This window comes from Haemaphysalis longicornis, unplaced genomic scaffold, assembly GCF_048455015.1.
Source record: "Haemaphysalis longicornis isolate Haplotype H1 unplaced genomic scaffold, Haemaphysalis longicornis Haplotype H1 scaffold_8, whole genome shotgun sequence".
In the NCBI taxonomy this organism is placed as follows: domain Eukaryota; kingdom Metazoa; phylum Arthropoda; class Arachnida; order Ixodida; family Ixodidae; genus Haemaphysalis; species Haemaphysalis longicornis.
In genome coordinates, this window is record NW_027526445.1 from 121,590,329 (window position 1) to 121,613,154 (window position 22,826).

The 22,826-nt window shown below is 49.2% G+C and overlaps 2 protein-coding genes across 6 annotated transcripts in view; one reads left to right on the forward strand and one right to left on the reverse strand.

Annotated features, from left to right (window-relative positions):
• LOC144148896 (uncharacterized) overlaps positions 1-14,157 on the forward strand; it is a 57,519-nt gene extending 43,362 nt beyond the window's left edge. For 3 of the 4 annotated variants that reach the window (XM_077680422.1, XM_077680421.1, XM_077680419.1), the window contains one exon: positions 10,871-14,155. In XM_077680422.1, the coding sequence (XP_077536548.1) occupies positions 10,871-10,971 (101 nt within the window). In that variant the 3' untranslated portion in view covers positions 10,972-14,155. Of the gene's footprint in view, positions 1-10,870 lie in introns of all 4 variants that reach the window. The other variant, XM_077680420.1, reaches the window with a different exon arrangement.
• A 5,606-nt stretch (positions 14,158-19,763) lies between these two features.
• LOC144150025 (uncharacterized) overlaps positions 19,764-22,826 on the reverse strand; it is a 39,796-nt gene continuing 36,733 nt past the window's right edge. For both annotated transcript variants that reach the window (XM_077681810.1, XM_077681809.1), the window contains exon 6: positions 19,764-20,138. In XM_077681810.1, the coding sequence (XP_077537936.1) occupies positions 20,065-20,138 (74 nt within the window). In that variant the 3' untranslated portion in view covers positions 19,764-20,064. The remainder of the gene's footprint in view (positions 20,139-22,826) is intronic.

Below are 22,826 nucleotides of genomic sequence, written 5' to 3' on the forward strand. Positions count from 1 at the left end.
TTCTGCGTTAACGTCATTGGTGTCAGGTGCTTGTAAGTCAAGTTCTGGTTGAACAGGCACTGAGCTACAAGCTGGGGGGCTATGTTCGGAGCTTGGCACATGTACGGGGGGAAGAGATAGGTCGTTAGGACGAACGAGCCATGCTCGCGATTCCATAGCGGCAATCTGCTTCTTGAGGGCGGCTATCCTTTGTTCATCCTCGTACTTCCTCTTCTCATACTCCTTGAGTGCCTCTCTTTCCTCTTCTTCCTTCTTTTGTTCGTATTGCCTCGCGACCTCTTCTTTGGGCAAACCACTTTGTCTCAATACAGCAATATCGACACCAAGTCGCCTGGCCTCTCTGTTCAGAGCTAACTCCGCTTTAAGTTTCTCGCGCTCGGTGTCGAAGTAGTTCCGAAGCTCTTCGCCGGTCAAGCCTAGCCCCTGTCCGGCTTTCATTATTTTTTTCAGTCCGGCTACGTACATTTTGGTGTTTGGTGAAAGCGAAGAACAGTAGTAAGTCTCCTCTCTAAACTGCGGATCCTGGCAGGCTCGCCACTTTTGTCATGAATGTTGGGCCGGGCCGCATAGAAAGTCACGAGACTTGACTACTGTGTTGTCGCACACGCACACACATTATATTAGCTGGATAATGGGGAAAGCCGGAACAGACACTGTAGCACACGAGCGAACTAGATGCGGGAACATTCAAGTGCGGAAGACAGTAAACAAAGTCTTGAAGAAAGTCACGCGCTCACAGACGCCGATCGCGCGACGAGACGATCGCTGATGCGACGACGCGGAGACGTACTTCTCTGGATGGCGACGGGGCAGACTAGTGAAGTCGATGAGGAGTTGCCCTCTCGCTGGCAGGGACGTGACGGTGGCCGATGGCTAGCGGCGGGACGGAAGTGCTTAGGCCTGCGCCATGCCGAGGCCTCGCTGCCCGCGCTCCATGCCACCGGAACACCGCTCACGCTGACTGGCGCAACACCTTCTTGTGGTCTCGTCGGCCGTTGTCTCGTTGACAGCCCGGGCGGTGGCTCAGACGGGAGAGCCGGCGACGGTCCTCGGGCCTACACCGCGAGGGTGGCCGTCTTGCTGCCTCCGAAACGAACAGCTTCCGACGTCCTTCTTCTTCTTCCCTGCTTCCTCGATACTGCTTTCTCTAGCGCGCACGTTACGCCACCGGTACCGGCGGATTGGCCCCCACTCTGCACCGGCCCTTCACTACACCCCTAAACAAACCTCTGTTAACTTCATTTTAGCAGTAACGAAAGCTACCCATAGGTGGCACGTGAGTAGAGAGAACCGGTAAAATTGAACTAGTTTGAGCAAACCTAAACTATGTTTATCGTGGGACGAGCAAGGAGGTGGGCGAGAGGTTGCAAGGTGAGGGAAAAGATGCGTTTACGTGGGAGAGGTGGCAGAAGACCTGCAAGACCACTGCGAAGACAGTTACAAATGTCTTTCGACATTTCAAGCAAAGAGAGCAGATAGATGACCAATTTTGTTTTTATTTATTACCCAGACATTCTTGCAGCGCTTGAAGCACCTGCCTTGTGTCAGAAGGTATCAAGGAAACACACTTACGTGCTTACTTAACTTTTCACCGTAAAGAGGCGGGTCATTTTACAGTAGCTCTGCAGTGTGCCCCGTTCTACACGCCTGGTTTGTGAGCTCTACCTAACCACGACCGGACTCGAGTGCTGTCTCCCGGGAGGCCGTGGTTCAACCAAGTGGGGAACTCGTTTATTGCGCCGATAGTACACCAGCGATAGGGATTGCGGGCTTTTCGACTCGTACAAACTACAAGCAGAATTACCATGTAATGAGTTTCTCTTTATTTTATACATTGACAGCTCGGTGACAGTCCCTATTCTCTTTCCGCGCACAAATGCGCTTTGCCCCCTCCTTGTCCCCTCAAATAACAGCGACCTCGTTCCTGTCCGGGTCGTCAAGATCAGATAACCCGGCAATGGTGAGCGAAGGCTGCTTACAAATTCGTCAAAACTACATGCCTGATATCGTTTCACACTGCTAAAGTGCTTTCGCACACCCCGTACAGCTTTGAGTTTCAGGAAAACGAAGTTGTGAACTTGAACGTTGCATTTTGTAAGCAATCCTGAAGGCAGGACGCATCCAGCCCTAAGCAATCCTGACCACTATCTGACAGGAAATTGTGACAATGCTGCCATTTTCATCCGGTTAACGGTTCACTTCTTCAGTGTGCCGGTTGAATTCGCCCAACATGTTTGGCTTCCCGCTGACTGACCGCTATTTGGCATTTTCGGACATACGCCATGACATGGGCGTTTTCGGTTATTCTACGACCACCGAATAAGACACCACGCGAACGTTGTTGAAATAAAGCAGGCTTCCATCCACCAGATGCAGTCCGGTTGGTATTCGTGCATCAACCGCCATCGCATAGCGCCGCGCTATGGTAGTCTTGTTCTTCCGCACGTACGGGTCATCCATGTTCCCTCCCTCGCCTGTCCCCCCAGCAGCAGCCTGGTTTCTTTTTTATGAAGGTGGTAGTGATGGTTATTAACGGATGGACCTAGCCTTGCGTAGTATGCCGGCAACTGCTGTCCCTATAAATACCTTTTTGCCGCTATGTGCGGGAAATCACCAGGAGTCAGTTGATCAGAACCTTTTTGCCGCTATGTTTTTGTTTCTGTTTTTGCCGCTATGAGTCACTGAGGCGTGTGCCCCCTAACAACCCGATGATCAGGTGCAGAATGTCCCTCCTAGTGACCCAATGGCACATACGAAAATTGATATCATCCAAAGAGGCAAGCGGAGCCGCTGTCCTTCGGAGTTCTTTAAACAAAGCTAACCGCTCCGTCGCATTCTCTCGGCAGTTCATAAGAAAGTGTGCGATGTCACCTGTAACACAACACGTTGCGCACAGAAGTGAGGAGATCAGGTTCAGCTTAATAGGTTGCGGTAATTAGGTTCAGAATTAGGTTGCGGTAATTCTTGCGGATTCTACGTCAGCTCTACAACGTTTGCAGCTTGGATTTCTCGAAGACAAAACTTTTCAACTCTCCCTACATCCCCTTCAGTAGCTAAATGAAAACGGACTTCGCGCTCGCTTCCAGCGGGTTTCCTGCCTTGTCGGAGTGCTTGGTTTCTTTTTGTGATTGCAATAGTATGCCTTTAAGCATAAAGCCTATAATGCAGGTATATATTGGCTCCCTTTTCTCGGCGAAGCGCTAGAAGGGAGCGTTGGTGGGGTCCCCATATCCGCCGATGGAGGTCGGGTGGGTGGCCATGGTGGAGGCGTGTGTCAGGAACCTTTTGAGTTCTCGTCCGCTCAAATGAAGGGCGCGTAATGAAAAGGTGTTCTCTGCCATCATCTTCGCGAGGAGGAGTTGTGCAGAAGGAGCAGTTCTCAGTGAACTGAGGATGATAGCGTGGTGGCCACGCCTGTATCACTGCTGGAGAGAGGGCCACTGCAATACAAATACTCTGCAGCCAGACTTTCTCCCTGCGAGACTCGAGGTCTGTTCCACACGGTGGAAGAAGAGCACGTGTGGCACGGCGTAGATCTTTCTGATTGTAGAAATTATTCTTCGGGATCGGCTTGCAGCACTGGCAACGGTCGTGCAACGAATGTAGGGTGGCATGCACTAGCCGCAGCATTGTGAGCGGGGAACATATTGCCGCGAGCCATACATTGGGTTTGTTTATTTGTGTTTTGCTTTTACCGCCCGGCTGCGCCGGTCTGTGTTATCTCTGCGCCAAGGGAAGTGCGTGTTCCATTCTTTCTTTCTGTGCCGCATGTGTTATCTGTTGTGATAGGGAGAGCATTCCGATCTAACGTGAACAGCCCAGAATAATCTTCTTGGATCTACTATGTTCTCGACGCGAATCGACGTTTTGAGAACCACCCGCGCTAAAAGATAAAAAGCCTGCAGTGCGGACGCCGGGGCATTCGATTCGACGACACTCGCCTGTGCAAGTCACTTTGTTGATGCTGCTTCGCCGCCTCTGTATTCTTTTGAGTTGTTAGGGGAGCACAAGATCGCTCCAATAAAGGTGTTTCTCATTCAACACAACTGCATCGTCCTTGTCTTCGTGACATCTGGTGGAGGTGCGGGGTACACACCCTTCATGCCCACTACAACCTCGAAAAGCCGCCAAGCCAGTCCAACAAGAGCCAGCCCCCGCCTGCAAGATTTACCGCCCGAGTTCGGTTTGATGCCAGAAGGGCCCAAGAAAAGGAACGCTGCAACCAACACCATGGTGCAAGAAACAACGTCGCCAATCGTCCTGCAGCAGCCCCGGGAACCGCCATCGTTCCGAGGAGCCCCCGCAGAAGACCCAGAAGAACGGTTGGAGAAACTGGAGCGCGTCCGGAAATTCAACAGGTGGGACGACGCAGAAACGTTCCGGCACGTTTTCTTTTACTTGGAAGATTCGGCTCGCACTTGGTTCGAGAACCACGAGAGCTCCTTGACAAACTGGGCTCAGTTCAAAAGCGAGTTTACTAAGACCTTCACTACCGTCGTGCGGAAAGAAAGAGCCGCCCTTTTGTTGGAAACGCGCACGCAACACCCCAACGAAGGTGTCGTGATCTTCGTTGAGGAGATGAAGCAGCTATTTCGCCGCGCGGACCCCGAAATGACGGAAGAAAAGAAGTTGCGCTTCTTAATGCGCGGAGTGAAGGAGGAACTGTTTGCTGGGCTTGTCCGAAATCCGCCCAAAACCGTCGCCGAATTCGTGACCGAAGCCAGCACCATTGAGAAAGCCCTCGAAATGCGTGCTAAGCAGTATGACCGCAACTTTGTTGGCGCGGCCAATGCGAACGACTTTGGCAGCACGCGGATCCCGGCCGACAGCCTACGCGAGATTATCCGCGCAATTGTGAGAGAGGAGCTGCGGAAACTTCTCCCAACGCCGCCGCAGTCCCAAGTCGCTTCCCTCACCGACGTGATTAGAGAAGAAGTGCAACAAGCGTTGGGAACTTCTACGCCATCCGAGGTACCCCAAGAGCCACAAGCTATGACATACTCCGCGGCTGTTCGTCGACCCCGCCCTGCTCCAACACGCCGTCAAGAGGCCCCGCCGTACCGCCGCCCACTGTCACCCGCCCGACCCCCGGTAGCCCGAAACCAGACGCCGAGGAAGACGGACGTATGGCGAACTCCCGATAACCGTCCTCTGTGCTACCACTGCGGAGAGGCCGACCACATTTACCGTCGCTGCCCATACAAGAGACTTGGACTGCGTGGTTTCTCCGTCGACGCACCTCGCCCTCTCCCTGGCCAACAACCACGTGAGATCGACGAGTATCTATCTGAAACCAGCCGTGGCCCAGCGCGTTTCAACCGTTCGCCGTCGCCCTACCTTTACCAATCGCCGAACCGCCGTAGCAACGCTGACTTCGCCCGTGGAAGGTCCCCCAGCCCACGCGGGGGAAACTAAAGGCGGCAACTTCTGGAGGTGAAGTTCCTTTAGGGCGAAAAACTAGAAACCCTCCAACGACGCAAGGACGCGCTGAAGACAGTGATTCACGACATGCCCTCATCCCGACGACCCGACCTAACCCTGACGAGACTCCCGAACACGACGACAGCTACACGGCGCGACGCGTACCCGACCTGACCGAGATGTCCGTTGAGAAGACGACGACAACGACGATGCACAGTGCCCGACCATCAACACGTACAAGCAGAGATACGACGCCCCGACGAACCCGGAAGTCGAGGACGACTGCATCTGACGTCAAGGTGTCCATCGACGGCTTTGACGTAGTCGCCCTCGTAGACACGGGAGCTGACTATTCGGTAATGAGCGGACCATTTGCGTCTAAACTGAAGAAAGTTATGACCAGATGGGGCGGTCCGCACATACGCACAGCAGGAGGCCACCTCGTGACGCCAAGTGGAACGTGCACATCGCGCGTCACCATAGACGGCACAACGTACCCTGCGGCGTTCGTCGTTCTGCCTAACTGCTCCCGCGACGTGATTCTCGGAATGGACTTTTTGACGGACAACGGCGCAATAATTGATCTGCAGACCAAGTCGATAACATTTTCCTCCAATCACTCCACGACGCCGCAGCCGAACCCCGATCACCGTGCTGCTGTCAGGATCGCCGACGATCACATCACCCTGCCACCCCGCGCAAGCTTGATGATCGCCGTCTACTGTGAGGATGCTGCTTCTGACATCGACGCTATCGTAGAGAGTGATCGAAGGTTGCTTCTCGACCGCGGTGTCTCCGTCGCAAGAGGCATTGCGCACTTTAAGCAACGCCAATCTCACGTTTTGGTCACTAATTTCACCGAAGAGTACCAGCATTTAAACAAGGGAGCTGCAATTGCGTTCCTCGAAGAAACGCAAGAAGCAAGTGATGTGATCGCAGTCGCCGACTTTGAACGCACACCCGTAGAAACATTCAAGCTCCCGCAGCCATTCGACGTGAATCCGGCGCTACCGCAAGAACAACGGAAAAAATTATTGGCTTTGCTGCGTCGCTATAGCGAATGTTTTTCGTCGAGCGCAGAACTACGTCAGACCCCTCTAGCGAAGCACCGAATAATAACCGAAGATGGAGCCCGACCTACCCGACAGTCAGCGTACCGCGTCTCTTCACACGAACGGGAAGCCATCCGGACTCAAGTCGACGACATGCTGAGCGATGACATTATACAGCCATCGAAAAGCCCCTGGGCTGCGCCCGTCGTACTCGTAAAGAAAAAAGACGGCACATTAAGGTTTTGCGTTGACTACCAGCGACTGAACAAAATCACGAAAAAGGACGTGTACCCCCTCCCCCGAATCGACGGCGCCCTCGACCACCTCTGCCACGCGAAGTACTTCTCATCGATGGACCTCAAGACCGGCTACTGGCAAATTGAAGTGGACGAGAGAGACCGAGAGAAGACTGCATTTATAACCCCAGACGGCCTATACGAGTTCAAGGTGATGCCGTTTGGGCTGTGCACAGCACCAGCGACGTTTCAAAGAGTCATGGACACTGTGCTAGCTGGCCTTAAGTGGCACACCTGCCTCGTATACCTCGACGACGTAGTGGTATTCGCCCGGACTTTCGACGAACACCTTGCAAGGTTGGAGTCTGTACTCGAGGCCATTCGTACGTCGGGGTTGACGCTGAAGCCTGAAAAGTGCCGTTTCGCATACGGGGAACTCAAGTTCTTGGGCCACGTCGTCAACGCCGCGGGAGTCCTACCTGACCCGGCAAAAACTTCAGCCATTGCGAACTTCCCAAGGCCGAAAGACAAGAAGGGCGTGCGGAGATTTCTCGGGCTGTGCGCATACTACCGGCGCTTCGTCGCAAACTTCGCACGCATTGCAGAGCCACTCACGCGCTTGACGAAAGATAGCACCCCTTTCAGCTGGGAAAACGACCAAGAAAAAGCATTCGGCGAGCTGCAAAAACGCCTGCAAAGCCCGCCCGTGCTCGCTCATTTCGACGGAAATGCCGAAACGGAAATGCATACGGACGCCAGTGATATAGGCTTGGGTGCCGTCCTTGTCCAAAAGCAAAGCGGCTGCGAAAGGGCAATCGCCTATGCTAGCCGTGGTCTGTCGAAGGAGGAGAAAAACTATTCTGCCTCTGAGAAAGAGTGCCTGGCTATTATATGGGCGATTTCAAAATTTCGCCCATACGTGTATGGAAGGCCATTCAAGGTTGTAACAGACCACCATGCGCTGTGTTGGCTCGCCAATTTGAAGGACCCCTCTGGCCGTCTTGGGCGGTGGAGCTTGCGCCTGCAGGAGTTCGACGTTACAGTCGTTTATAAATCCGGCAGGAAACACTCCGACGCCGACTGCCTGTCCCGCGCCCCCGTCGACCCACCACCACAAGACTCTGATGAAGACAGCGCGTTCTTCGGGATCGTGACGGAGAGCGACCTAGCCGCCCAGCAGCGTGCCGACCCCGACTTACGCGTCATAATCGAGTACCTCGAGGGATGCAACGTTGCCGTTCCTAGGACCTTCAAACGCAGCTTACCAGCATTCAGCCTGAGAAACTCCGTCCTTGCGAAGAAGAATTTCAGCCCCGGAACAAGAGCGAATTACCTTCTCGTCATCCCCGCGGACCTTCGTGACGAAATTTTGGAAGCGTGCCACGACGACCCATCTTCCGGACATCTGGGCACAGCCCGCACTATTGGAAAAATCAAGGCGAGGTACTACTGGCCCGGCCTTACCTCTGACGTCACCCACTACGTCCGGAGCTACCGTGACTGCCAGCGACGAAAAACGCCGCCGACAAGACCCGCCGGACTTCTGCAACCGATCGCCGTCCCATCGAGACCATTTCAACAGATTGGAATGGACCTTTTAGGCCCGTTCCCTACGTCACGATCACAGAACAAGTGGATTGTCGTAGTGACAGACTACATGACGCGCTACGCAGAGACCGCCGCTCTTCCGAGGGGGACTGCACAAGAAGTGGCGAAGTTCTTTATAAGCCAAGTTGTGCTGCGACATGGAGCCCCGGAAGTCCTAATCACAGACCGCGGAACGGCATTTACTGCGGAGCTGATGCAAGGAGTATTACGCTACAGCAACACGGATCACCGAAGAAGGACGGCGTACCACCCCCAAACGAACGGACTAACAGAACGTCTGAACAAGACAATCGCAGATATGCTGTCAATGTACGTTGACGTTGAACATAAGACTTGGGACGAAGTGCTCCCGTATGTCACGTTTGCGTACAACACGGCTATCCAGGAGACGACACAGCTGACGCCGTTCGAGCTTGTCTACGGTAGAAGGCCGACTACGATGCTCGACGCCATGCTTCCGCACGTAGAAGACGACTACCTCAACGCCGACGTCCGCGGATATCTTCAACGTGCGGAGGAGGCCCGCCAGCTCGCTCGAGTTCGTATAACGGACCAGCAGCTGGTGGATGCGGGCCGCTACAACCTCCGACGCCGAGAAGCCGAGTACCAACCAGGGGATCGTGTGTGGGTTTGGACTCCCATCCGACGACGCGGACTCAGTGAGAAGCTCCTGCGACGGTATTTCGGACCCTACCAGATTCTACGACGTGTTGGCCAACTTACCTACGAAGTGATCCCCGATGGTGACTCCGGCACATCACGACGACGCACGCGGCCTGAAGTCGTCCACGTGGTTCGCTTAAAACCTTTCTACGGACGATGACGAACTTTTATTTTCATTTGTTTTGACTGTCGCTTATGTTAGAATCGGGTCGATGCACTCTTAGAGGGGGGGGGTAATGCCGCGAACCATACATTGGGTTTGTTTATTTGTGTTTTGCTTTTACCGCCCGGCTGCGCCGGTCTGTGTTATCTCTGCGCCAAGGGAAGTGCGTGTTCCATTCTTTCTTTCTGTGCCGCATGTGTTATCTGTTGTGATAGGGAGAGCATTCCGATCTAACGTGAACAGCCCAGAATAATCTTCTTGGATCTACTATGTTCTCGATGCGAATCAACGTTTCGAGAACCACGCGCGCCAAAAGATAAAAAGCCTGCAGTGCGGACGCCGGGGCATTCGATTCGACGACACTCGCCTGTGCAAGTCACTTTGTTGACCGCTGCTTCGCCGCCTCTGTATTCTTTTGAGTTGTTAGGGGAGCACAAGTTCGCTCCAATAAACGTGTTTCTCATTCAACACAACTGCATCGTCCTTGTCTTCGTGACAATATTGCACCGAATCTATGACAGCCAGAGAGGTCATTGGTACGTATCGAGCGTCTTGTGAGTGTCTCTAGCGAGAGCCGAGTCGTTATTTACGAGACATAAATCAAGTGCGAACACTCTAGAGTCTGTGTAAAGTTGAAAAGCAGAACCTCCCGGTGCTTGAAGAGCCGGAGAGGGCGCTTGCAAGCCGCATTGGATGGCTGTAAGTTCGGCCAGCATAGACCAGAGTGGCCTGGTAACGACGCTAGCTGGGCAAGCGGTTTGTGAAAGACCCATAGAGTTAGCGGAGTTCTTGCCTCCATCACAGAAACGAGTTTCTGCATGCGGGCGGACTCATGAGAATGTACAAGTTCCCACAAGGTGTTAACTTAAGCTCCAGCCTGAAGATCAGCGATCGGTTTTATCCTGCAGGCAAGTAATGGTACAAATTAGGCTGTGTAAATTCCTTCAAGTAGGGCCCACTCCACCTGGTTCATGTGTTGGAATTGAGCCTGTTAAACAACTGGAGGCTGAAGACTAGAGGCCCGCAGAAATAAACGAGACCTTTTGGAGTAGAAGCCACAAGACTTGTGAGAGATGCGTCGGTTAAGATGGGGAATCCGACTCGCTTTTTGCGGTGAGAATTGTAACCACATGGGCGCTGACCCAGACGCGGAAACCTCAGATCCTAACACGCCATGTGAGGTGGCCGGCCGTAGAGTTGCGGTGCGATCGGAGACACCTCCAGTCTGCGACGGCCCCGCCATAGGCAGAACAGCTGTCTAGCAGCCTGGTCTCAGTGTAAAAATATTGCAGATCTCAAAGAAGACTCGACCGCGACGAACAAGAATACCCGCTCGGTTTCCATTACACAATGCAATTCTTCCCCCCTTGGCCGTGCCCCGTTCGCCCCACTTTTCGATTACCGCATAGTTCGCCAATTGCATTGTTTTCGATGGTGTCACCACCATTTGTTTAGGGAGTTACGATCTGGATGACAGCATTGTAGAGTTGCTGCGCATGTCCTGTGACCGCTTCGTGCTTACTCTCATGTGCCTTCTCGGCAACGCTGTTCCCTCGTTTCTTAGCTTTTTTGTTATTACGGGCTGTTGTCTTTTGACTCCCGGTTCTGGCGGCTTTTCATCCTAACCTTCCCTGTTTCACTGGCAGAACATTTTGGAGACAGTTCTTGATTAGCTTAGTTTCACTGTGGCATTTCAAACCGGACACTTATGATGGCTCTACTTGCAGATGGTGTATGGATTTGGAGCCTCATCCGGGACATACTTTTCAACATGCCCACGTGGGCATACCAGCTATGTCTTAGATACTGGTACGGCTCACAGGAATGAGACCGCTATTAATGAGTTCCTGGGAAAGAAGACGGATCAACAGCTTCTAATCATCACTACTACCTAGCGTACAAGGACTGCTGATGGACTTTACGTTTGTTCAAAAGCCTGTCCTTCTGCTGTTATGGATACATCCCCACGGGTGCATCTGGATGGGTCAAAGGCACCTCATGGGAATTTAGATGGCATCTAGCATCACCATTCGTTTTCGTCGTGTTGTCAGGAAACACGTGGCCACTGCAACGAAGGGGCCTTTCTTGTTATTGAAATGTCGGTAAAGACCTACGTAGGTCTTTTGTGCAAACGCTGTGGGTATTGTGTGTAGCATTTAGGAGTTTATTGGCTGTCTTAGGGCACGACTTCTTCTATCATCTGTCAAATAACACGTAAACGCTGTGTGCTGTTTTTTATTCATGGTACAACATAATAAGGCAGAATAAAACTTGCAAGATATGCACAGAAATTTTGACAATGGTCTAGCAGAGGCCAAGCACTCCTATGCTGCTCTTTATTTTGAATTCTCTTTTCTTCGCTCAATACAATAAACTTAATTTAGACTATTACAACTAATAGTTGCTTTAAGTTAGCCAATTCCGGTTTTATTAGACACAGGATGTCACACGCTTGGTGCTTTGTCATAATTTTTATCGTGTTTTGGTACACTCTTTGTGGATTTGTAATTTTTTGATCTCGTGAGGGTGGTGTACAAGATAGATTTTTTATTTCTTTACTTCATTTGTAGTATTCTTGCAGTTTTCTATGTCTGAATTTATGTGTTCTGGTTTCGAAATTTTTTGAGCCATAAATTCATACTTACCATAATGATTACCATAACCTTCCCAGTTATGCATTTTTTCCGCATACAGGGACATCCTCAGTTAGGGGTTGTGTAGGATTTTTCGGCTGTCCATTCGCTTCGCCACGTTTTTGTTTTTGCGGTGTAAAGCGCTTGTATAACATAGACAAATTTTGTTTTTTCATTGTTATAATTCCTTTATTTTTTGGTCAGATTATCTTTTTTAATTTCATTCAATCAATGTTCACTGTTTACACTCGTATTCATATTAAATGATTTCCTTAGTATATTTTGTTTGTGTGCAACGATTGGATTTTTTACAATTATGATTCGTCTTTTTTTCAATTTCGGCGCTTTTATTTTTTAAACCATGTCACTGCGGTGTATTAGAAAGATATCTTTCATTTGCCAGTTTGATTTTGTGATTTTTTTTATTTTGGCTTCAGAAAATTTATATCTGCCAAAATCCCTACCCTATTATAACAATTAATTGTGTGAATTTTGCTAGTTATGCGTTTTTGTGCTGATACAGAGGGTTACGCGCTTGGTGTTTCTATAGTGACACAGAGTGTTGTGCGCCCGTAGAGCAGATAAGCTGGCGTCGTGGGCAAAGTTTACCGTGAGCAAAAAGCCTTTTAGTGACACTTGCGGCACCAACAGAAACACTGGGGATAATACCGGGCTTAATTAAGCCCCGCGCCTCGGCATCACCTACCGCGAAATGCGGCATACTGAATTTCAAGACAGCGACCTCAGCTTTGTCACCCGCAATGCACTCTGTTCACGCTTCGGGAATGTGCTCAATGCATTCCCAAAATTCCCAAAACTATGAATCGGAAAAGCAAAAGTCGTAGAATCATGTGTACTGCATGACACCTGGACGCGAGGACACGTGAGTAGAGCAGGTGCAAACCAATGGCGCAAAATTCAGATTATATGGCAGCTGTGGCCTGTACCAGTATGCTTTTTGACGTAATTCGTGCTGTAAGACGAAGAAACTAACGCGAAGGAAGAGACGCATGCATGGTGTTGGAGAAAAGAAGTCGATCGAAGTAATTCGCGCCAAAATACACATAAATGAAAGCGAGGAAAATGATGCATACTGTGTGCCGTGAAACAAATTGTGAAAATCAATCTCCAGGCTGATGCCTTCAAAGCAGATAAGTGGATTTAAGTGCCGTGACCAATTTTCGACCGCGAATACGCTCGCCCATTTCAACTGCTGATCACCGGCGTCATTGGCCCGCATATATGTTTCATCCCGCCCGGCCGATTGGGTATCATCTTATAACTTCGACCCAATTTTATATTGGATGACTACCTAGCTTCGACATCACTACACTAACACGCCCCAGTTCATGAAACCGTTTAAACTGTTCATGAAGAAAATAAGCGAAGAATACATTTTAAACTGTCAATGAAGGTATTGTGTCCTGAAGGATGATACTAAATTTACAAAGGGTCTAACAAACGAATCCTAAATGGCAATGAGACAATACGTCTCCTTGCCATGTCAGACGCATACGTCTCAAACGGTTCACTGGTTAAACAATGAGCGAAGATACCAATGAAATATATATAATTACAATATGGCGCGAAGCAAGCGATATATGTGGATGAAGATGTTTGGGAGAGGCCTTCGCCCTGCAGTTGGCTACAGTGGGCACAACTGGCTCGCTATGATGATGAAGATGAGCGGGAATCAACAGGAACACAGGGATTAACTGGGACACGGGGAACACGGGAACGCGGGGCAAGCAATATAACTTGAACAATGGAGGCGAGGTAGTTTACGTCAGCGTAAACTCCACCAAAACAAAAAATAAATATTCGATGCAACGTTCGCAAAAGCAAGGTAAACCCGAAACCAGAGTATCAAATTGCATGAATGCTGACTATTTGCGTGAGTATCAAATTGCGTGAAGGTATTGTCGTTTCATAACCAGATTAGAAAAGGCAACATGCATGGAAGTGAAGACCAGGTAAGTAAATGCATGCGTTTTGTGCGCATGAGGTGTTCAAACAATGCCGGATTATCAGTTGGCGGCAAAAGATGGTTGCACTGGGACTTACAGTCTATTCTGTGCTACATCTTGATGCACTGGTGAGGCAAGAGGAGTTTTAGTTAACGCATCAGCTAGAAGTCCCAGACAATGTTTGCGTTTGTAGCACGTTCTACTGCATGCATACATGACATTTTAAGTGTTCCCTCTGATTCTGTTAATGGCAGCCTGTATACACACAGCGAGTCGTGGTTACGCTGCCCGGAATGTATACAAAGAATAAAGAATGACGAAGTCATAAGTATTTCATTGCACCCTTCCGTAAACATTTCGATTAATGGCTGCGTAACGTTGTCTGATTTGGTTAAAACAATGTTGTTCTTTACCTAAACGTATTTCTTGTATTCACTGGCGAGGCGCGCATGCAGGCAACCGTGTGAGTGCGGCGTCACTCGCTACGTCGGGCTCCGCGGGATGGCGGAACTTGTCCGTGCTAAGCACATGACTGCGTTGCACGTTACAAACTCTACTTCACCGAACGCGAAGTATTGCCTCGAGTCCAATGTGAGTGCGATTTGTGCAGGTGTAGTTTCAATAGTAAGTGCTGCTGATTCAGACCTGTTCCCTTTAGAATTTGGCGGGAAGCATCAGGTGTAACATCCTGATCACGAGGGTACTTCAGGAACATGGTAGCCACGGGAGCATGGGCATTGGGCAGTACCCAGTGATTGTGATTTTAGGTGTACAAGGTTTAGAAAATTGTGCGGTTAACCGGAAAAATTTCCGCGCCCATGCCCACATAAATCATCCTCGAACCCAGCCAATAGAGGAAACTTATTTCTGATTAGATTCATTCTGCCCCACAATGACGTACCCCCTCGTACTTTTGAGTGGTTTTATCACGAAGAGAGAGCCTCTTATACGATGACCACGTGCCTGCTTTTTTAATCATGGCAAGGCTTACTTGCTGCTTCCGCACGGAAACAATTTTATGCTTTGCAGTCTTAAGATTTTAGGGCAGCCTCTTATGGCTTTCACGAACAGTTCTCTACAAGATTGCAATATAGACGTGCTCCCTCCAGCCGCAGCAGAAACTTCCGTCGAAAATGACGACAGGAATACCACAGAAACCCAACAGGAATTATTGTTGTAGGAGAATTTTTTGTGGTGACGATAGACGTCCTGTTGTTACACCGAGCCATCTGTTGTTACGACACACTTTTCTGTCGTAACGACATAGTCAGTTTTCTCAATGATAAACACTCCTGAATGAAAGTACCTGTCGCCACGACAATCATCATGATGTCCTGACATAGCGAGCTGTCGCGATGTCTGTCGTTACAATAGAATCACGACAGAGATGCTGTAGTAGCAAAGCCAGATGTCGTGACGACAAAATCCTGTAGTCACTACAGAGGCATCATGCTGTCGTGACGAATGTCGTTGCAACAGAACAAGGACAAAAATGCTGTAGCAACATAGCCGGCTGTCGTGACGACAAAATCGTTTAGTCACTACAGATGTGGTTGCCATGAAAAATATGTCGCAATAGAGGAAGCTGTCCTCCCAATAGAAACAGTTGCAACAAGACAATTCAGTCGTCAGGACAGCTTTGCAGCTGTTTGTTTCTTTCTTGCTATGAAAGAGAGTATTTTTACCACTTTCTTCTACAAATATTCAATAAAGAAATGAAACCCACACTTTTAACACCGGGAACGTGGCAGGAGAGTTGAGTTCACTATTTTGCTCATTGTAACACGATAACTTACAAAACAAAAAGGTACAATACCAACATATAGCACTAAGCTGCACAATGCAAAGGACACATCAGCTCGTGAACTAGAAAAGGGTCTGTAGCCTGTAGCATGCTGATACCCTTTATTTTCTTTTATTTATACCGTGTTCCCTTTAGAAAACAACAAAAAAGATGGCGAACAAACACCGCTCCAGCAAAACTATGACAGGTTACCAGACAAAAAAAAAATCAGTGCCCTTCCACTCTGTGAAGACGGACGAGCTCCAAAGCTGGACACAGTCTACGGAGTGCACGAAACAAAACACGTTTGTTGTAATTTGCGTTCGAGCATACTTCCTAGCCAATTATCTGAATGAACCTCTGAAGGATCCAAGATTTGTTCATGCAGACAAACATGAAGTTGCCTGTGTCCCTTTCTCGTCGTGATCATCTTACTGTTTGTGTAACACGCCAACCCCATTCGCTCTACCACTAAGGACTCTGGATAGGTCCCATCGCGCCGTTTGTCGTCCGCGTTTAAACCTTGCACCAGCACAGCGGACGTGCCATCCATCATTATGGGCATATAACCTATAGCTGCTCGTGCATGCCCACCACCTCCCTCCTACAAACCTGTGCACGCATAAGCCGGACACAGGTCATGTGCGCGTGCTTAAAAGTGACAGACGCAGTCGAAAGTATCCCCTGAAAGCCGTCTGAAGCTTGGAATAAAACGGATTAAGATACCTTACGATGGATTTTGGGGTGTTATGGTGGATTAGGGAATGTTAAGGTGGATTAAGATAGACTGAGGCGAATTCAGACGGAATAATATTTATTGAGAGCGATCAGGTAAAGTAAAATAGTGCGGATGCTACATCAACGGGTGAACTTGTACATAAAGGCTACCCGACACAATTGTATGCCAGTTTGTTGCTTCGATAACCTAAAACAGACCTAAGTGACCCGAAAAATGTTTTTTTGCTTTCGAATTCCTACATAACCAGCGCTGATGTCTCTCTGAATTTTCCTATGCTCTCATAACTGAGCTTAGGATTGTATTTAAAGAACCTCGTGGAAGCTGTAAAATGTGTGACATCGATCATCATAGTTTACTCATTTTGTAGCGAGGTGAAAGTTCCTGCTGTTACTCGTTGCCTGCGGGTCTCTTGCGGATTCCCATAGCTTAGGTTTTGGTGGCTGGTGACTGGTTGGCAAAATACGCAGGGCAATAGATTTCATCAAACCTTGGCCTGCTTGTCTATGTTGCCCAGCACTGAGGAATACTGCCTGAAAACTGAGTATTGTTCACAAGCTAGCTCGCTTTTTTTTAATTGCTCACGTTCTCATTGTGCGCCACGGCACAAGCAACACGAACGACCCTAGCACCAGTGTGTGCATGACCAAGTACTGTCAGCTTAGTCAGTGCTCAAGAACTTCTGGTCAACGTATTTTACTTTTAGATGCGAAGCATCTCATGGTCGGGGCTATGTCTTTCCCTTGTCGTTGTCGTTGTTGCGTCGTCCACACCCCCACTGCGCATGCTCGGCTTGCTAAACGCCCGGTCCCTTCTATGGCTCCTGGAGCGACCGTGTTGCCGGTGTCTTGCTGGGCCGGCACGAGACGAGCACGCTTCTCCTTTAAGGGCTCCTGGAGCGACAGTGTTGCCGGTGTCTTCCTGGGCCGGCACGAGACGAACACGCTTCACGTGCCTTCGACGTTTCATAGTCGTCCGCAGCGGCGTGCGTCGGCGAATCTCGGCGGGCCATGATTACAAGCAGCCCACAACCATTCGGGGAACGTGAATCGACCTCATCTTCAGCAACTTTAGGGTTCATCCACTACAACAGCCCTTGACTTTACATTTCGCAGACCATAAGGCGGTCATAATCAAAGCGGAACGCCAACCACAGCTCGACGTGACCTACGTTGAACATGATGATGATAATGCCTAAATAAAGACAAACACATACCACCTACAACGTCTCTCTCTCTCTCTCTCTTTAATGCCTCTCCCCTCTAACACCCCCCACCCACTGCAATAAAATTACACCATCTTTCTGTAGGGGAACCCTGAGTAGTAAGCGAAACAGGCATGGGGTCAACGAATTTCCATTTCGTAGTTCCGGTAAGTGAAAAGTGTGGTAGTTACCATGGAAACCAAACGGTAAATATAACGGTAGCTACGTACCTCAACCTCACGGAAACGACGAACTGAAAACTAATGGGCACTTGAATCGACCCCATGCCTGCTTCGCGTAGTACTCAGGGTTCCCCTACGGGAAGATGGTGTAATTTTCCCCCCTAAATTTTTGCAGTTTATATTCCTTGTGTTGATATTCACTTTATTTTGAGTGAAGTACTAATATTTCATCCTTATTCGTTTGTTTTCGCGATGTATCACGTGCAACCCTTTTGTGAGGGTTATCCCCGTAATAAATTTTAAAGCTAAACCTCAAATACCCCGTTGTGCAGGAAACCCTCGTTGTCTCGTCGAGAAAATTCCCGTCGTAATAAAGTGTAAATAAAGAAACGACAGGATTAGCTCAGCTATCCCCAGATACGCAAAGCTAAAGCTTGGCTTAGCCTGGTTAAGTCCAGGTTTCACTTGGTTAATCATAGGTTTAGCTGCAATTATTGTACTACTCGTCCAAAGTCTGCCTTTGTGTACGGTCGTGGTCCCGGTTCCGGCTATTTCCGAGCCGAACGGCTCGCCGGCCGATATCCGCGGGGTGATGAGACGCCGCTTGCGGACGACAGCTCATTGCTTCCATCTCTGGCGCAACGCTCAGAGAAGACGGCCTGGCCTCGCTCTCAAACATGGCCAAGCTCGCATACGAGCGGCGAGTCACGTGCGAACCAGCTGTGGAGAGCGCATGCGCCAAGCCGGCAGCGGCGGCGGCGGTAACTAGCGAACGCGGCCGTCGGCGGAGCTCGGGAAAGCGAATCACGTGATGCGTCGCCAAGGATACGGCGCAGCTGCGGTCAATGAAGGTGAAATGTACCGCGACTGCGAAACCGCTCGAGAAGATTACTAACGTTTTGTTTTAAAACACATTTAATCCGGGTTTCTACGGTGTGATACCAGTAAGCTACTTGGCTCTCCGCAGTACGAGCCCAGTGCGCCACCACTGCGCCATCACTGCACATTGCATGCACCGCAACAAACGTTGTTGTCGTAGTTGCTGTTCCTTTCTGCATGGCACGTATACACTTGTGTATACGCCACAAGTAGGGAGCTTTCAAGGTCCAAAGTTCCCGCATATCACACAACCATGAAAAGGAAAAGCAAAATACCTGGAGAGCAGCGCGTGCCACGTGAAACCTGAACTTGATGGCACGTGAGTAAAATAGGTGCAGACTAGCCAAGCAGAACCCCGTTTCTTAGGAAGGTGTGGCATGCGCCTATATGCTTGGTGAATTAACTAACGCCTAAGGCTATGTTCAGATTACCGACGCAAAAGACATATCGTGATCTATGGACGTAAAAAAACGGCATGTACGTCACGCAGTTCAATTGGCTGAGACGAGAAATGACGTCATTCTTTAAACGTAGTACGACTGTTGCGGCAACAGTCTGAACCCGGCTTAAGGCGAAGAAAAGGAAGCGAAGATAAAGACCAAACACGGTGTAGCAGTAACCAAGCCTCTCGAAGAAATTCACGAAACGAAAGCAAAGAAATAGACGCACATCAAATACGGTGTGGGAATAGAGAAGCCGTTGATAAGGATCCCCTGGCTTTCGCCTTTAAAGCTTGTAAGCAGACTTTAGTGCCCGATAATGCTTTTGTTAGTTGTCAATAATTTATCGCGTACAGGAAATCATTGTTGCAACTTAGTACAAAAAATATGACACTATCAACATGTTTAATGCAAATAAGTGATCAGTGAATTGAGTTTGGCTTGTGCGGCTCAGGCAACTGGTCGCCACTCTGCCGAGCACGTCGAATCGTAGGGACACAGTAAAACGATTCACATCCTTACGGGAATTTTCACGCCGTTACACCCTAGCAAAAACACAAAGACGATTTCAAGGGGTTTTAAAACAGAACTAACGCCATTTTGCCCTAGGAAAAAAACAGGAAAGCACCATTTCAATACGTGTTTCGCGTGTTGTGACATGCTTTAAAAGGGTGTTCTCTTGTTTTTGTTTGGGTGTGAGAGTTTAGTTATACGCAGTGAAAATTCTTATTAAGGGTGTAAACCCTATTACAGCGAAGTAATACCGTAACTTTACCTATTATACACTCCTGTGAGGTAGGTAGTCTGCACGAAGGTTTATTTGTGCATCAGCGCATATCCAGAGGAGACAGATTCTGTATAATCGCTGGCACTGCTTAATAGTTCGGGAAACAATGAGATATTTGTTATTAAAGAAACAGCAAATGTCTTACCAAACCAGGGTGGTGATTACACTTCGTTCCAGTGGTTTATATGTGCGTGAGTTTCATTTTAACTACCGAATTATTGTAGAGCAGACTGTTGACGACGCTTTTGTCGTTATTGGATGGTCCGCGAGCTCACATATTTTTACTGAGTAGGCTGATAAACAAAGGAGATTATTTTGTAATCAGGTCTTTTGCCTCTTTTCCAATTTTGAGGACGCCCTCGAGGCCTCGTAGGATGGCTCCGCCTGTAAGGGAAGAGTACAGGAATATTAACAACACCGAAGCCCTTTTACAAAAAAGAGATTCACAATGTTCAGGCTTTTTCCTGCAGCAACAAACTGCCCTACTGTTTACCAACCGCAGGCTGCAGCAGCACAGCCAATGACGAATTCGACAGTCCGAATTTGCTCCTGGGTGTAATTTTGCCAGTAGCATTTTCTGGCTTCATCACGCTGTTTTTCGTATGTGAAATATGTCTAAGCTTATCCCCACGGCCTGAAGCTGGTTTGCCATTCAAATTGAAGACGGAGGCGGGAACGGATCATCTACTTGTCAGCACACTCGCCTCGTCGCTCCCGAAATCTTGGAAGCGTGTCACGACGAGCCATCATCAGGGTGCCTCGGCTAGCAGCGTACGCTCGGAAAGCTCGCAGTGAAATACTATTTGTCTAGTCTTACATCCAATGTCACCCACAGCGGCCGGAGTTTACACCACTGGCAGTGCGGAAAACACCGCCGACGAAACAAGCCGGACATCTGCAGCCCACCGCCGTACCATCAAGGCCCTTCCAACATATCGGTATGGAGGTTCCGGGCCTGTACCTACGTCAGGAGCTAATAACAAGTGGATTGTTACCGCCACAGACTACATGACGCGCTAGGCAGGAAATCCCCGCTCCTTTCAAGAAGTCGCCCAAATCACCAAATTCTTCATCTACGAAGTTGTTTTCATATATGGCGCCCTTGAACTTTTAACCAGGGATCGCGGAACCGCTTTCACTGCAGCAATCATGCACGGACCGATACTAACATTTCAGCAACACGGATCACCGAAGAACCACGGCGTACCGTGTCCAAGCGAACAGACCAACCGAACAATTGAAAACTATCGCGGTTATGCTGTCTATGGACGCCCACGTGGAAAATGGAACGTGGGACTAAATTACCCGCAATATCACGTTTGCTTGTAATGCATCCGTCCAGGGAACAACGTCGTCGACTGCATTCGAGCTTGTGTAAAGATGACAGCAGACAACGATGCGAGGCGTTATGCTCCGGCACGTGGAACAGGAAGACCATCAACGCCTCAACCCAAAGATACTTGTAACACACACAAAATGCCCCCAAGATTTCAATTTGGTGCAACGGATCAACAACTCTCATGGATGCGGGCGCTACAAACTCCTTAGCCGAAATCCGAGTGGGACCCCGTGATACTGCACGGGTTTGGCCACCCAACCGACGACGCGGCACCAGCGAGAAGCGTCAGCAGCGGTATTTCGGGCCATACCGATTTCAAGGACGTGTTTACCAACTCATCTACGAGGTCGTCCCTGTCGGCGACTACGGAAATACGACGCCGCATACAGACAGAGGTCGTCCATGTCGTTCGCATTAAGCCATACCACGTTAACTGAGAGAATGTTTATTGTTTTGGAAATTGTTTTGTTTTAGCATCTGGTTCCTGAAATAATTGTTGGCGTAATTCTATGAACCATGCCTTGGGGTGCGCGGGCGTGCCCGGATATCTTATCTGTTGTTTGAAACACAGCACCTATTTGCTCTGCTGTCATGTGCCACGCCGGGCAATATTGTCTGTCCTTCACTTCGCGAAAATATTGTCCTTTGGGGTAGGGACAGTGGTATTTCGACCCGCTGTTCAGTAGCGTACGCCAAAAACGCTGTAAGTAAGTGTACCAGGAGCATGGTTTAGGTGCAGGGTTATGTCCTGTCACTTCTCATTAATGCCAGAAAAGACATTTGGCCCAGGAATATGACACGTACACGCAAGCCCCAACATCACGCTATTTGGTAAGTACACTGATAGCGCTCACAACAGTAATACGTTGTTTTACCTCAACATGTGCTCATAGAAAATCTGAGTAAAAAAACCTCAAAGAAATAGTTATGGCGAATATGCCTCATTTGCTATTCTACTTAAAGGAGCCATGAAGAGAAAACACAAGTTTGGTTCATTCAAAAGATTGTGTCGTTAGAATCATACTGACACCACTTTTAACGTAAACTTCGCTCAAATAAGCTACATAATTAGGAAAAACGGGAATGGTCATGCGACCCACCAGCTCATTTCCCGCAACAGAACCTGTGATGTCACATGGGCTAAGCTCTGCGATTGGCGGAGGCTGGCAGAAGCAGACGCAAATTAGGTAGAGCTTACAAACTAGACGAACGAGCGATTTGCGCTTAAATTTAGGGCACATTCTTTACAAAGCAATAAGAATGATGGGACAAACACTGGAAGTTACGAAAGCACATGTAAACATAGAAGTACTGATGCGTTCTGCTGTTCGTACTGCGCACAGCATGCTTTGGTTTAGCTGCACAGCACTACGGGGCTTGGGGTTGTCTCAGACGACACTGGCCGATTGACGCAAGCAACGGTGTCTTGCGTGACCCCATTTGTCGAGCGAGTACTGTTTCAGGGAACGAATATTTTCTCCCAGAACAAAAACAAGCCAGGTTTAAATGCGGGCAAAAACAAACCAAACGCTTGCCACGGTATGGTGGCGCCATCTAGGTTACGGAACGTAAAGAAACGCGGGAACAAACCAACACCGCTGTACAGGGTGGAGACAACCTTTGAACGGTCCCGTGCCGCCGCAATTGGGCCAACGGGCTCAACGCGTCATTCTTTTCGTTTCCCACGAGACCTAGCAACGCCAAACAGACAATATGATTCAAACTTCTTCAGT